The sequence below is a fragment of the Erigeron canadensis genome, chromosome 1, assembly GCF_010389155.1.
Source record: "Erigeron canadensis isolate Cc75 chromosome 1, C_canadensis_v1, whole genome shotgun sequence".
Lineage (NCBI taxonomy): Eukaryota > Viridiplantae > Streptophyta > Magnoliopsida > Asterales > Asteraceae > Erigeron > Erigeron canadensis.
The window spans coordinates 18,828,785-18,845,789 of NC_057761.1; the positions used below are offsets into that span (position 1 = coordinate 18,828,785).

The window sequence follows — 17,005 nt, forward strand, 5'->3', positions numbered from 1 at the left end:
TAGATTACTATTCTTGTGGGTAACCCTTTTTAATTCTTGGCCTAGCCAATTTATGAGTTGATAATTCAACATGGACATGGTTGTCTGCATATCAATTTGAATATAACTAATCAAAAAGAATTAGTTTATTCAAATATAACTAATCCAAATTACATTTATGTTAAAGGAAAAATCTTTTTAAAAGGATATAAAACAATTACATTACATTGTTATGTAGATGCAGGAGCGAGTCTCTGTTTGGCAAGCAAACATGTTATTCCAGAAAATCTATGGGAAAATAATCCTAAAGAGATTAAAGTAACAATTGCAAACCAAGAATCCATTAAAATAGATAAAGTTTGTAGAAATTTAGTTGTCTATTTATCAGGGGAACTATTTCCTATTCCTACAATTTATCAACAGGAATCCGGTATGGATTTACTCTTAGGAAACAATTTCTGTCAACTATATGGTCCATTTACCCAATGGCTTGATAGAATATCTTTTCATCTTAATCAAGAAATGATTTTAATAAAGAAGATAACAAAGGCTTTCCAAGTTGGAAAACCAGATTTTCTTGAATCCATGAAAAAGAATACAAAAATCAAACAAATTCCCGGAACTAATATAGCTCAGGAAATTATAAAATCTGAAATGTTTCTTATTAGACATACAAAGATATCATATGATAGAAAATTTACTTGAAAAAGTATGTTCTGAAAATCCAATAGATCTTGAAAAATCAAAAAATTGGATGAAAGTATCTATTAAATTAATAGATCCAAAAACTATCATTAGGGTAAAACCTATGAAGTATAGTCCTCAGGACAGAGAAGAATTTAGTAAACAAATCAAAGAACTTTTTGATTTAAAACTAATCAAACCAAGTAAATCTCCTCATATGTATCCTGCATTTTTAGTTGAAAATGAAGCAGAAAAGAGAAGAGGTAAAAAACGAATGGTTGTTAACTATAAGTCAGTTAATAACGTCACCATTGGTGATAATCATAATCTTCCTTGCATGCAAGAATTACTAACTCTTTTAAGAGAAAAAACAATATTTTCTACTTTCGATTGCAAAAGTGGATTTTGGCAGGTACTACTAGATGAAGAATCTCAGTTATTGACTGCATTCACATATCTTGATGGTCATTATCAATGGAAGGTAGTTCCTTTTGGATTAAAACAAGCACCTAGCATATTCCAAAGACATATGCAAAATGCTTTAAGAGGATTAGAAAATTATTGCACCATCTATGTAGACGATATTACAATTTTCTCGAATTCTGAAGAAAAACATTATATTCATGTTTTATCAGTTTTAAAAACATTTTAAAAATATGGAATCATTCTTTCAAAAAAGAAACCAAATCTTTTTAAAACAAAGATAAACTTTTTAGGTCTTGAAATTGACCAAGGGACCCATTGTCCACAAAAACATATCCTAGAAAATTTACATAAATTTTCGGATACTATTGAAGATAAAAAACATCTTCAAAGATTTTTAGACGTATTAACATATGCTAAAGGATATATTCCTAAGGATATTACAGTTATGAGTAACGTACCTTTTCTTTATATCTTCTTATTCTTCTTAATTCTGCTTCTGCTAGTAACCAAACCCAACCAATATTTCCCTAACGGCCTCCTGCCTAAACGGTACTTCATCATGGCTCTAGGGTCTCCAAGTTTAACAATAACAAATATTTAGAGAAAAAGATAGATAATTAGAAAAGATAGTTTTATTTCATAACTGTCCCTTATCCGAAGATAAGAAACTTCTTGATAATTTACATTATTTCTCCTTAATGGAGAAACTACTCACTAACACTCATGATATTATACAATGAGAGAATTGTGTGATAGGTGGTATGCAGGATAATAGAAAATAAGATATGACTATGGGATAAGATGTCCTAAACTAAATGATCCATCTTCCTTATATAATGGAAGTGGTTTATTACAAGACAAATAAAAAGTCGTCATCCTTGACGTTTTTTGCTCGACAACCGCATGTGTTGAGTTTATCTTTCTTCTTTTGTCATCCATGACGTTTCTTGATTGACAGCTACATGTGTTGGGTTTATCTTTCTTTGTCCGTATAAAGAGATTCTTTACTAGTGGAGGGACCACTTGAATTATTTTCTTCTGTTGAAGATTCTTTGCAGTAATCGCAGTTATGACCTTTGGTTATGGTCTTTAACTTTGCAAAGTTTTTATTTAGTGATTGGACTTGCTTCAATTATATTGAAGGCAATTTGTTGCTCCATTTTCTCTAAAGCTTCTTTTTCGTGCATTGGTAGTGGGGTTCCACAATAACTAGTGATAATGTAATGGTTACTGCAATAATTCACTTTGTTAAAGCTACCTGCTTTTAATCCTTGTAGATTATTTAGGATTTTTATAAATCCTCTAGCTCTAATATCAACCCAGTTTTCTGGGTCATTGTAGTCTTCATCCATTACTTTGGAAGGATCAACTTTTCTTGCTTGGGCGATGCCAATTTCTAGGTGATGGTCACTCTGGAAGGATTCTCCATGTGACCAATCTGGTAGTGTAGAATTACACTTGATAAAGATGTTTGCATCTTTTGCAGTTGCAATCTTTTTTCGAAAGTTTTTAATGGCTTTCTTCATTCCTTCTGGTAGTAAGCTAATTTCTAGCAAGTTAGGAGAAGGATATATGAACTTTATTAATCCAGCTGAAAATGCTAGAGAAACAAGCTCTGGGCTGGGCACCTGGACAAAAGATAATTAAACTTTTAGTAGCTTTATCTTCTGAGTAGATATGTTCAACCTCAAAGTCTTTTTGACTTAGCGATCTGGCTTTGGACCACATCATTCTAACTTCGTCTAGAGAGATTAAATCTCTTTCTTCTTTTTCTTCAATAACTGTTGGTTTTGAGAAAGGTTGCTTGAATTCGATGATTCTTTCCTTTTTCTTGCTCTTCAATGGCTCTGTAAAAAAGGTTACCTTTAAAGGTATTTCTTTCTTTCCAACTTGTGCTGAATAATGAGAAGCTTCTTTTTGTGCTTGTGAAGCGTTTTATATTTTTTATATGGAAATGGGTTTCCAGTAACATATTTGGAGACAATTCCCCAATCTTAGTAAATTCCTCTGTTTTCGCCTTCGAAAATGACAAAATATTTGGAGTTTGTGTTTATGGGCTCATGTATGACTTGAGCGTAACTTGGTCTGAGAGAGACCGTTTCAGTTTTGGGCAAACTGTTAGCCATCAACGGATTTAATGTGTCTTTACCAGAGCCGTTTGCTGCTGGACTAGATGAAGATTGTAGTTCTTCATTAACTTTCTTTTTGCTTTTTTCCAAAGCAACAGGAGTCAACGGATTTAATTTTTCTTTACCCTTTACCGTTTGAGGGGGAATAGACTCAGATTTTATCCTTGCGGATTCCTGTTCTGAATTAACAGTTGTTAGACTTTCGTCATAAAGAGCTATTTTTTCTTGAATAGCTTTTAATTCGATCAAAAGAATTTTTTCTTTTAGGCCTTAAGTTTTTCCATTATTCCCCGTTCTTTAAAATGGAAAATAGATGTCTTTTTCTTTTTCAAAGACTCTTTGAATGCTATTATTATAGCAAAATTTTGATTGTGTCATTGCTTTCGTTTATGAAAATAGTGGGTCAAGCAATCACAAGTATCATTTAATGGAATATCTTGAAATCTGCATCTGTCTTTTGTCAAGATGTTTTAATGAAATATTTATAAGTTGTTGACTTCAGTCTAGATCTTTTAGGAGAAGTGTCTTACCAAATCAAACAATAGAACAATCACCCGCACAAAGTTATTACAACATTTTACATTGATTAGAAGAATGCATTTTCCATTTACATAACTTATACCCATATAATACTTTATCGCGATGTAAAGTATATTTGTGTGTAGATATGATTAAATATACGGTGAAATTTCAGGGAATTACTTATAAATATAATATTTTGCACTTCATTAAAAATGGCTTGAAGTATTAAAAGGTTTGAAACATTTGGTACCCACATGATGCGTGGAATTGTATAGTTTCAACTTAAAGATAAATTACTGCAACATATTTGACTATAAAAAAAAGTTACTGTGGTGTTGTATTTGATGATCGTGTAATGTAAAATAAGTCTTTAACTTTAAATTTGACTATAAAAAAAAGTTACTGCAACATATTTTATTGTTGACAATTTGACTAATATTGAATATTGGATTTATTGTGTGGTAAAATTAATGATTAACCATATTCGAGAATTAATTTTTAAAACTTAAAACATAGCGTAAATGATTTATTTATGGGTTAGTATAGATAATTATTACTCCTATTACAAATCTCGTCCCCGTGGTGTTGTATTTGATTTGACAAAGATTTAGGTGAAGAATATGTTTTAAAATAACCAAAATACATGTATAGAAAGATTTAACAAAACATATTTAATAGACTTTATTCGAAATAATGATGTTCAATGATCCAAATGAAACTTATGGGATACTTGTCGAGAAGAGAAAGACACCGACACAAATTCAAATTTTACAAATCACGTGAGCAATTTATGAAAATAATTGAAGGTTAGGTGCAAAATTTTGACGCGAAAGGAAATATTAAAAAAAAAAAAGAAAAAAAAAGGAGAAAGATAAAAACAAAATCTAATCTATAACACTATATTCTCAAGTTTAAAATACAAGAAAAAAATGATAGGAATTGATAAGAGAGGAAAAGAAAAAAAAATTAAATCTAAAAAAACATTCTTGAGTTACAATGAACATATAAGAAAAGAAAAGATAAAAAAAAAATACTAAATTTACAATTATATTCTTATTTTGCCAACTAAAATAATGATATGCCAATTAAAATAAAGATGTGGCAGAAAGTGAGCATCATAATATGCCAAAGGGAAATAAAACTCTACTTGTATTCATAATTGTTAGACTTTTACAAGTCACGAGTCACGAGTTGACTCTTACGAGTCGAGTTGGTTTATAAAAAAAATAAGGTGAATCGCTGAGGGACTCTTTTTTCTCCTGACTCTTACGAGTCGCGATGTGAATTGGAATGAGTCAATACGAGTCGTAAGCTTATGATTGTTGTAGTTTGATAATATGATTATATATCATATATCACATTTATATTCATATTATTTTGTATGTTATATATGTATTTTTGATCATTTTTGTACGAATTTGGAGATAAACTTTAAGATTATGACTCAAAAGTATCGAATATATAATATTTTGGTAATATCTTAAGATAATCGACTTATGTTCTGTTTATAAATATATCACACATATATAATTATACAATATTATTTAGTATATAAAAATATCCTGACTCTTATAAGTCGAGTCACGTTTTAAGTCATGAGTTAAAATTCAGATTTTCGAATCGAGTCAAAATTACTACCGATGCTTATCTATCTTTCTTTCTTGTTAAACTCACTGCTACCGCCTCCACTAAATCCTTTTTTTTAAAGGGGATAACTTGGATGAAGTTAACATTATTTTAGTTGGATGATGTTACTCTCATTAAAATCATAAAAGGTCTTTTAATATGTGTAGAAATTGGTTTAAGGAAGTTGTAAGAACAACGTCATCCGATAAGATATCATAAATCATCTTCCCGTTTCTAAATCCTTCTTTTCATTGTTCATCTTTTTCATACATTCCCTACAATATGGCTGGAAAACTTTCATTTCTTCTTAAAAAAACTAAGAATGAAAAAACTTTCTTTATCTTTTCTTTTCTTATCCTCCTAAAAAAACTCAAGTGTAGTGTAAAAGTAAAACTAGGATTACGAATTTACGATTACACATAGAATTAATTCATCAATCTTTCTCCCATTTTTTCCTTTTTCACTCCTAACAAAATCATTCATTCCAATCCGCTCCCCATCTGCTGCCTATTCAGGTAGATATATATACATACAAATACAATTTTTACTTGTATTATAATATTCTATTCATACATATAATTGTTTTTTTTTTTTTTTGATCTTTCAGAAATTATGGCTGCTTGTAGTACTAGTATAGTGAATATGCCCCCAGTGAATGTTGGAACTTTGAAGGGTGGTAGTAAGAACTATGCAATTCTGAAGCCCAATTCCTTTCCAACACGCCCTTGTTGGTATAAGCAGCAGCATTCTATGTTGGTAGTGAAGGCGAGTGAGGGGCCCATTAAGAAGTTGGGTTTGAGCGATGCGGAATGTGAGGCTGCTGTTGTTGCTGGAAATGTCCCCGAAGCGCCCCCCGTGCCCCCTGTCCCTGCTTCTCCCCCTGGAACTCCCCTCATTTCTTCATTTGTAAGTGTATATTGTTCCCACCTCCTTTTTATTATTCCTTACATTTTTTAACTTATATAAAAGGGTACTCGTCCGGAATCAGATACACTGATATCTGAGATATCGGTTATCGCGGTGAGATAGCGTTAATCTTAATGTTATGCAATATCTATATACACTACTACAAGGCAAGCCTAAGGCAACACTCATAAAGTGTCACATTAAGCCTTAAAAGCGTCACTTTAGGTTTAATGCAACACTTTAACAAGTGCTAGATTAGCTAACATTGCCTTAGGCCAATAGCAACATTTTTACGAGAATATGCAACACTGTTTCAAAGTGTTGCTAGTGTTTGGGAAAATGCAAACATTGCTCTGGCCAAGAAATTTACAAGAAATTTCAAAAATTTTTGATTTCTTCAGAGGAGCTCATATTGAATAAAAACAAACATCGCGGAAGATTGTACGTGGATATTGTGTGTATAAAAGTTTTATTGTATGTGATAAAAGGGGATGGATTGCTGTATCATGGTTAGAAATGGAAAAAAAAAGTAAGTAGTTTAGATGTTGTGGTTTAAAAGTTAGTAGAAAGTAAACTGATGGTATATATACTGTTAGAATGCTTTCTTGATGACCCTTAGGGCCTCTTGGGCATTTCTTCGGCATAACAAAATTTTGGAAAGAAAAAAAGAAAAAGGAACATGAAATGACAACAAGTTAGTTAATTAGTATGATTTTAACATACTGCTGATTAGTATCATACGAAATGTTAGCTATAGATTTGTAAGATAAATCCATACATACAAAAGTATATGTTTCATCATTAGCCTTGGTTTAGTAGTTACTATTCTAGATATGAAGAAGTTCAAATGTTATCACAATTCACATCTACTCAAAGTCAAGAAAGACCACACATTTGAAAGCTGAATGAATTTTCTTTCAAATTCCCAAGTCGATAGAACCCTTGTAGTTTTAGTTAGATATGTATTTGATTTAATTTTTTGAATTGTAAGTGGATTTAGTGAATTCAAATGATGGTATTGACAAGTATAGGTTCTTACAGACAGTATCTCTTTAAAGTGTTATCTGGCTGGATTGCTTTAACCTATTCCAAAAAGTTATATTACTTTTTTTGCTTGGTCATCATTGTATCACACATCATATGCATAGCAGATTCAATATTTCATGTTTTAGTTGCTTTTCTTGTTTAGTGGCAGGATTTCTCAATCCTGAAACGAGACCAACAGTGTTACACTGAAAGCACATGGACCACGATGGCCTTTTATATATTTAGTTTGCACATTCCTCTTAGCTTTGGAGGTCTGTCTTTCATTGCAAAAGTATTGCATCAGAATGTTATTGAGCCTGAGATTCAGGTGATTCGAGTATTTAATCTTCTTGTTACCACATGATTTGCTTTAAAATTTATAACAGTATCAGGTGAAGCTTTCTTTCTTCCTATTAATCTTATTTTTTATTTATATATTGGCATATTTGCTATCTAAAACTACCAGTCATTTGATTGATACAAACACTTTAGGTTCATTATGTAGACTTGAACTTTCCTGGTTCCATGAGGTGGCTGTCCTTAGCAAGCTTTTTCTTTAATTTGAAACAGAGGTGGTAATATGTGTGGTTCGGGTAGGTCAAAGAGGAACATTTTGTATGGGCTGGGTCTGGTCAGATTTACCCTGATTAGCTTTTGTCTTTTCTATAACATTTTTTAGTATGCCAAACATGATAGCATAATTATATTATTTAACCATGTTTTTTTCTGATGCAAATATAACGAGCTGTTAGGCATTAAAAGTATGCGTTGGAAAATTTGTGTCCCGTTTAGCCCGTTGTTACTTTGAGCTAATATTTTTTTATTCGTTTAGCCCATTACAGAGAAAATATTGTCCTAATCCACCCATAAGTTTATGGATTGAAATTTTCACCTCTAGTTTGAACTATTAATATCATTGAAATTTGATAACATTTTCTCTGTTTTAACAGGGGATCTCATTGCTTGTATTACAAACTCTAGAATTCGTTGCATTTATTTTGCTTCTATGTTTCTCTGAAAAGTCATTTAAAATCCGTAGCTTCTTTGAAGCTAGAGTGTTGCCCAAGGAAAGGAATTGGTTACTGGCATCAGTACTTGGTCTGGTTTTTCTCCTTGCAGTTGTCTTCCTTACATCCCTTGTCGCTGACAAGTTGATTGGACCCAAGGTTAGTCATAAAACCATCATTTCTTATTGGTCTGATATCTTAAGGCAAGTATCTACACACATAATTCAAGAAGAATAAATGGTTTCCAAATGGAAGTTATCTGGCACACAAGTTTCTGATAATGTTACATATCTAGAATAAATACCAAATGTGAGCCATGGGGAGAGTTAGATTGATAACTAGAAGGAATATCCCAAATAAAGAGCCCAGATACAAGTAATTTAGGAGAACGGGAAGGGATGATATTTGCTCAATATCAATCATAATTCACTACAGCCTTCAAAAACTGTTTTATACAAGGTTCAAATTATTGTTGTTCTAATACTTTGTTTGTAATCATGTAATCCACATTTATAATGTATCAAACTTTTTATAGAATATGATTTTGACCCATGAGTTTAATCCCCTGTTTTGTCATTTCTAATATGTGGCCACACAAGTACGACCGTATATGAACATAAACATGTAATGTTCCCCATTGATTGTTTAAGATATCCATCCATTGATTATCTGACGGATTGAGATTTATGACAACTAAGCTGGAATGGTTATCATTGTTCGAGGTTATCCTTGATCAAGAATCATGATAGTTCTAGCAAAGACAAGCATCACTCCCCTCCTTCACCCAATAATATAGTATCGTTCTGATGATGCAGGATGTTAACAACCCTATTTTGAAGGAAATTATTTCGGGTGGCCCCTCCTCAATTATCGGGCTGACTCTTGTTTATTGTGTCGTCACTCCGCTTCTAGAGGAAACTGTTTACAGAGGGTTTCTGTTGACATCTCTTGCCTTAAAAATGGAATGGCAGAAAGCAGTTGTGATAAGTTCTGTTACTTTCAGTGCAACTCACTTATCTATTGATAATTTTTTACAACTATGTGTTATTGGGACTGTCCTTGGATGCTCTTATTGTTGGACTGGCACATTGATCTCTCCTTTTGTTATTCACTCACTGTATAATGCCTTTATCTTAGTTATCACCTTTATATCTTAATGTTACTATTATATGTTTTAGGCATATGTATTTTCCTCTTTTAAATTGTATGCTCACATACATGTTCCAACACGTAATTTCTTTAACATTATTTTTAGAACAGAAATTTTTTTTACATTTAACCAATGTTTTACAAGTCACATCCAATCTGTATATCGCTTTGACATGATTTATCACATACAGTAAGGAACATATCAAATGCACGTTCATGCGGTATGACATGATTTTTACATATTTTGATCAAATGCCATCCACCAAGTACTGTTGCTAATGAAATAATTGGTTCACATTGCTTGACCTGATTATAAAGTCCATCCTTCTAAATCAACTTGTTACATCTTTAATCGTCCCTGAAAGTATTGTCATCTTGTCAGACTCACAGCCTTATGAACCCTTTGACCTGACATTATCAATCCCATTTTATGGTTACCAAATGTGATAAACTACAGAGACTATTTATTGTGGAGCATTTGCAGGTAGCACACTATTACCAACCTATGTATCGCACACTTGTTTTAGCTCCACGATATCCCCTTTTCGTGCAAGCTCCTTTACATGTGTCATGAGCGACTGATACTCGCTATAACGTGATTTCTAGATCAAGCAATCACAAGTTAAGCGTCACCTAAGTGATAACCAAGAACCATTGGGTAATAGACCTATGGCCACCGGCCACTTCCCATGGGATCCTGGGTTTGAGTCTTGTTAAAGACAAACTTGAGATGATCAGTAGATTATTAAGCGGTTGAGATTCACTTGGACATTAGTCTGGCTGGAGGATTAATGAGTATTAACTGATACATGAGATTAAGGGGTTCTCAGCCAATTACTTTTTTTATAAGGAATAACAAGTGTTTTTTTGTTTCCAAAAATAAAAAAGTATTTAAAGTTATACCAATTCTTTCCTTTGATCTCCAACCTCGTTGGCACGTTCATAAGCCTCGAGTCTCTTTGTGTTAATAATTTCAAGATTTGTCATTAGAATTACAATTTTCTTTCTCGCAAATTCAAAATCCGCTTTAAACCTTGCAACTTTTGCTTTACGTCCCCTTTGAGTCATCATTATTTTTTCAATGTTGTCTAACCGAATCTAAGAGCAAAAGAAGTTTAATTATATCAAAATCAGCACCACAAAAGAGAATAAGAAAAACCAAACAGAAAATTCGATTACATTTATGGTATGTTGTATAGATCGTGATCTTTATCTCACCTTGCCCAATGTTTGCCCAAGTCCTAGTGAGTATGACGGTCGGGTTCTGGTGTATTATAATTATCTTTCGTCCCTTTCAATTTGATTACTTCTTTATATAATGTAATTACAAACCATAAGACCATTTAATATAATTGTAGTCTTTTATTTATAGTTAATCAATCAAGTAATGAAGTACAAAGTTTTATTGCCGTTTTAAAAAGAGTTACAAAATTTTATTTCTTTCCACGTATCATATGAGCAGGTATAAACCAAATATAAACTTGTTTGGATGCTTTCTAGTGTTCGGGCAGCAAAAATATATATAGTATTTCGGCTTCTAATGAATTAATATTTAGAGATATTAGGTGTTTAGTCTTTTATTGATTTATTGTAATCATTCGTGATTTATGTAGGTTATTGGGAATACATAGCAAGTTTGGTAAACTATTATTATTGTGGTTTGTGAAACACAAATGTAAGAAAACTTATTTTAGATAATTAAACCCCCATTTTATATTGCTTAAATATCTCATGCATATATTGGGTGTGAGATATATGTAGGAAGTTGATTGCGGTATTGTTTATGCATGTTTGTGTAGAAATGATATGTTTATTATATGATTCGCTTATGTAGTTGTTGTTTGAGTTGTGATTGTTTTGTATAGACTTGTTGACATAGAACACTAGACATGATTTAAGTTGTCATGTCACATGCACGTTAAGGGCCCTAGTGTTGATGAGTAGATTTGGTTGCAACCTATTTGTGTAGATACGTCTTGAGGATTGTGTTAAAAGAGTTAACCTTAACCCACAGTCAGCCTATTTAGGCTAGTTGTGCTGCGTTGATCACTCGGGGGCACTGCACAAATTTCCCGTTTGACCCAATTAACGTTAATAGAGTAATTCCGGTGAAGTTATTGACCAGTGTAGTAACGGGTTATTCATGGATTTGGTTATGTCTATCCATAACGACAATGATGGATCCCGTAAGGTCTACCCATCTAGAAAGGTGTGAGGTTTCCTATTTAGTCATGTGGCCGCCTCACACAACTTATTTGTGTAGTTTTATTTGGCATAACCTTGAATTATCTTTTATAATAACATCACAATTACAAGATCACAATTATATTTATATTTTAAGTCTTAATTATCATTCATAATAATATCATATTATTAGTACAACTATTATATGGAGAATAATTGTGCAGTTCCAATGGTATCAGAGCCATTTTGTTTAAGGCCTATCACCTAAAAGAAAAAATTCTTTTGATCGAATTAAAAGCTATTTAAGAAAAAATAGCTCTTTATGACGAAAGTCTAACAACTGTTAATTCAGAACAGGAATCCGCAAGGATAAAATCTGAGTCTATTCCCTCTCAAACGGTAAAGGGTAAAGAAAAATTAAATCCGTTGACTCTTGTTGCTTTGGAAAAAAGCAAAAAGAAAGTTAATGAAGAACTACAATCTTCATCTAGTCCAGCAACAAACGGCTCTGGTAAAGACACATTAAATCCGTTGATGGCTTACAGTTTCCCCAAAACTGAAATGGTCTCTCTCAGACCATGTTACGCTCAAGTCATACATGAGCCCATAAACACAAACTCCAAATATTTTGTCATTTTCGAAGGCGAAAATAGAGGAATTTACGAAGATTAGGGAATTGTCTCCAAATATGTTACTGGAAACCCATTTCCATACAAAAAATATAAAACACTGTTACAAGTACAACAAGAAGCTTCTCATTATTCAGCACAAGTTGGAAAGAAAGAAATACCTTTAAAGGTAACCTTTTTTACTGAGCCATTGAAGAGCAAGAAAAAAGAAAGAATCATCGAATTCAAGCAACCTTTATCAAAACCAACAGTTATTGAAGAAAAAGAAGAAAGAGATTTAATTTCTCTAGACGAATTTAGAATGATGTGGTCCAAAGCCAGATCGCTAAGTTAAAAAGACTTTAAGGTTGAACATATCTACTCAGAAGATAAAGCTACAAAAAGTTTAATTATCTTTTGTCCAGGTGCCAGCCCAGAGCTTGTTTATCTAGCATTTTCAGCTGGATTAATAAAGTTCATATATCCTTCTCCTAACTTGCTAGAAATTAGCTTACTAACAGAAGGAATGAAGAATCCTTCCAGAGTTACCATCACCTAGAAATTGGCATCGCCCAAGCAAGAAAAGTTGATCCTTCCAAAGTAATGGATGAAGACTACAATGACCCAGAAAACTAGGTTGATATTAGAGCTAGAGGATTTATAAAAATCCTAAATAATCTACAAGGATTAAAAGCAGGTAGGTTTAACAAAGTGAATTATTGCAGTAACCATTGCATTATCACTAGTTATTGTAGAACCCCACTACCAATGCACGAAAAAGAAGCTTTAGAGAAAATGGAGCAACAAATTGCCTTCAATATAATTGAAGCAAGTCCAATCACTAAATAAAAACTTTGCAAAAAGTTAAAGACCATAATCAAAGGTCATAACTGCGATTACTGCAAAGAATCTTCAACAGAAGAAAATAATTCAAGTGGTCCCTCCACTAGCAAAGAATCTCTTTATACGAACGAAGAAAGATAAACCCTGCACATGTAGCTGTCGATCAAGAAACGTCATGGATGACGAAAGAAGAAAAATAAACTTAACACATGCGGTTGTCGAGCAAAAAACGTCAGGTATGACGACTTTTTATTTGTCTTGTAATAAACCACTTCCATTATATAAGGAAGATGGATCATTTAATTTAGGACATCTTATCCCATAGATGATTGTTTACGTCAAATTAAAGAAAGACATTATTGCCAATAAAAACTAGAGATTTGTAAGACTTCAATTTAATTATGGTCTTATACTTAAAATTGCTCAAAGAGGAAATACATCGAGTTAATCAAGAGATTATCCGAAAGAAAAATATGATTCGAATGCTATATGATTCTATTCATAAACAACCAATTGGCAGACATGTAGATATATGTCAAATAACTAATTTAAAACTCCATGTAGTTTTATTAAATGAAGAAATGAGACGCTTGTCTCTACAAATATTTCAAGTTTCTCTTTATAATTTAATCAATTATAATGAGTCCATACCATATCTTTTAATTAAGACCATTCCGCACTTCCAGTGGTATCAGAGCCATTTTGTTTTTTAAAATAAGGGGGAGATGGAGAATAAATCCATTTTAATAAACGATTCTAAAGAATCTAAAGAAAACATGACTGAAAATTTAAATTTCAATGAAAATGAAAAAGGTTTTGTATCAGATTACATGATTAATTCTGATCAACTTACAAAAATTAATAAGCTTAAATTCAAGCTTGATTGAAGACAGGTTTTTAATCAGTCTGGATATTTACAGAGTTTAGTTTCAAAAGCTTTTACTCGAAAAAATAAAATCTTTTACTGTTTTAATACTGAAGAAATTTTAGTAGATATAAAAGATACTTCCGTAGAAGTTTATTTGCCACTTTTAAACAAAGGTGAAATAGCAAAAAGACTATTAAGTGTTAGACCAGATTTAAGAAAGTCTCTTAATATGGTTCATATAAGAGCTGTAAAAATTCTCCTAAAAGCAAAATTTAGAGATGGAATTAACTTTCCAATAAAAATGACACTCGTTGACAATAGAATTGTTAACAGACAAAATGCTCTATTAGGCGTTGTACAAGAAGATTTAGCATATGGTAAATTCATGTTTACTGTTTATCCTAAATTCGCATTACATAGAGAGTCTAGAGATTTTGATAAGTCTTTAAGCTTTATACACCAATGTGAAAGAACTGACCTTATGGAACCAGGTAATAAAGTATTTACGGTTAATTATCTAATCGCATATGCTATTAGAAATAGTACTCATTCAATAGAGTATAAAGAAAAAGAGAATATCACAATGGAAGATATATTCTCAGAAATTGGAACTGTAGAAGGCAGTAAATTTACTGAACCATCACAGTTACAAGAAAATTGGGCAATGAATATTGCACGAAATAAAAAGGTTTTACACCAAAGGCCTAGATATAGTCTTTCTAATTCGTTAAGATTAAGTGAACCTAGTTCAACATAAATTTCTTCTCATTTAAAGAGATCAATGTCTGAAAGAATAGATAAATATGGAGAAATCCTCAAAGAGGTAGTAGGAATTTAAAATGTCCTTACAACCAATTATTGAAGTCTTGTCTATGATAGACGAAGAAATTAATCAAGAAGAAGCTAGGATATTAATTTATCTTACTAGAATAGACCAGCTTAAAATCAATTTTATGCTGAATACAAAAAATAAGGCTTTTGCCATAAACAATCTTAGAACAAGAATCTCATCTTCTAAAGAAAAAATTATTGATTTAAAAACAAGAAGAACTGTTATTTTTACAATATGAGTTCTCTAGCCAAAATCGAAGAATTAATCAAAGGATTAATTAAAAAAGTAGATAATTTATCTACAAATAAAAATTTAGAAGCAATTGCTGCTAAAATCATCAAAGATTTATCAGAAAGAATTGATAAAGTTGAAAAAACAAAAATTCTAGTTGAAACTCACAAACTAGAAGAAACACAAAAACTAGATATTGTAAAAGAATCTAGTCAAAATAGTTTTTCTAAAAGAAGATGTCAAAAATATACATTTCCTAACTTTAATGTTGAAAATTCTTCATTAGGAGACTCTACGAATCCTAATGCATTAACATGACCTTTTGGGTCAACTTCTAAAAAGTAAGGATATCATTAAAAGATAACCAACAATAATGAGTTCTATTACTAAAAAGTTAGAACAAATCCTTATTAAATGAACACTACATTTAAATGGGAGGATGATAAAGAAATTCATTCTTATGGAAATCTCCAAAAAGAATTAGTTTATTCAAATATAACTAATCCAAATTCCATTTATGTTAAAGGAAAAATCTTTTTAAAGGGATATAAAACAATTACATTACATTGTTATGTACATACATGAGCGAGTCTCTGTTTGGCAAGCAAACATGTTATTCCAGAAAATCTATGGGAAAATACTCCTAAAGAGATTAAAGTAACAATTGCAAACCAAGAATCCATTAAACTAGACAAAGTTTGTAGAAATTTAGATGTCTATTTATCAGGAGAACCATTTCCTATTCCTACAATTTATCAACAGGATTCTGATATGGATTTACTCTTAGGAAACAATTTTGTGTCAACTATATGATCCATTTACCCAATGGCTTGATAGAATATCTTTTCATCTTAATCAAGAAATGATTTTAATAAAGAAGATAACAAAGGCTTTCCAAGTTGGAAAACCATATTTTCTTGAATCCATGAAAAAGAATACAAAAATCAAACAAATTCCCAGAACTAATATAGCTCAGGAAATTATAAAATCTGAAGAAAAATGTTTCTTATTAGACATACAAAGATATCATATGATAGAAAATTTACTTGAAAAAGTATTGTTCTGCCTGGAAAATTTCAGGTACCAATAACTTGAAAACCAAGATCTTGACATCTCATGATCTTGACACAGCGGAACATCAGGAAGATTACTAACGTATTGTTACATATGTTATTATTCTTTTCTCTTGAGTTATACATATAGGGTTGATATTATTCAATATCTCACGTAGAGAAATACCTCTAACGGTTTGAAATCAAGAATACACGTGAAGAATCTCTTCAACATGCAAAGAAGACTTAGTGTGACAACCGTCATCTGAGCGTACTTCCCGAAACACTTTCCGGTCACTTTAGTTCATTGGTTTATGTACGTCATTAGCCTTTAAGATTTTATAATGGAATAAGTGAATTTATGTTTGATTTGGGTTTTATGAGCACCTAGACTTTAGAAAAATTGTACGTGGACTCGAGAACAGGAGGAATACTAGTTGTCTTGTGGAAATGCCAAATTAAACAAAATACTTTAAATTTAGTTAAATAAAGATTAAATAAACAAAAATAGACATGTTTATATTCGTTAGGAAGCTATTAAAAAGTTACGTTTAAATATAACGACAAAATAAATTTACGAGTCATGAGTCTTCTTGATTGTCGAGTCAAACGAGACTTTTAAAGGGTCAAATGTTGGTCAAAATCGGTCAAGGGGTGGAAGGGTGAACAAAACCCTAACCTAACTCCCCTCCCCCTCATTTCTCTCAAAAACCTCCACACCTCTCCCTCTTCTCTTTTTCTCTCTTGACCGTCTCCTCCCCCTCTTTACTCTCTCTCTTTTGGCAGCCACGAACCACAAACCACACGAACCACCATCATGAATCACACGAAACACCACCACGAATCACACGAACCACCACCACGAACCACCACGAATCACCACGAACTACCACCCAATCTCATAAATTTTCATCATCTTCACTTCAAGACTTG

The 17,005-nt window shown here is 31.9% G+C and overlaps 1 protein-coding gene across 1 annotated transcript in view; it reads left to right on the plus strand.

The window, feature by feature from the left end:
• Positions 1-5,752: 5,752 nt before the first annotated feature.
• LOC122579274 (delta-aminolevulinic acid dehydratase, chloroplastic-like) overlaps positions 5,753-17,005 on the plus strand; it is a 32,910-nt gene continuing 21,657 nt past the window's right edge. The window contains exons 1-2 of the mRNA XM_043752496.1: positions 5,753-5,881; positions 5,974-6,272. Of these exons, the coding sequence (XP_043608431.1) occupies positions 5,979-6,272 (294 nt within the window). The 5' untranslated portion in view covers positions 5,753-5,881; positions 5,974-5,978. The remainder of the gene's footprint in view (positions 5,882-5,973; positions 6,273-17,005) is intronic.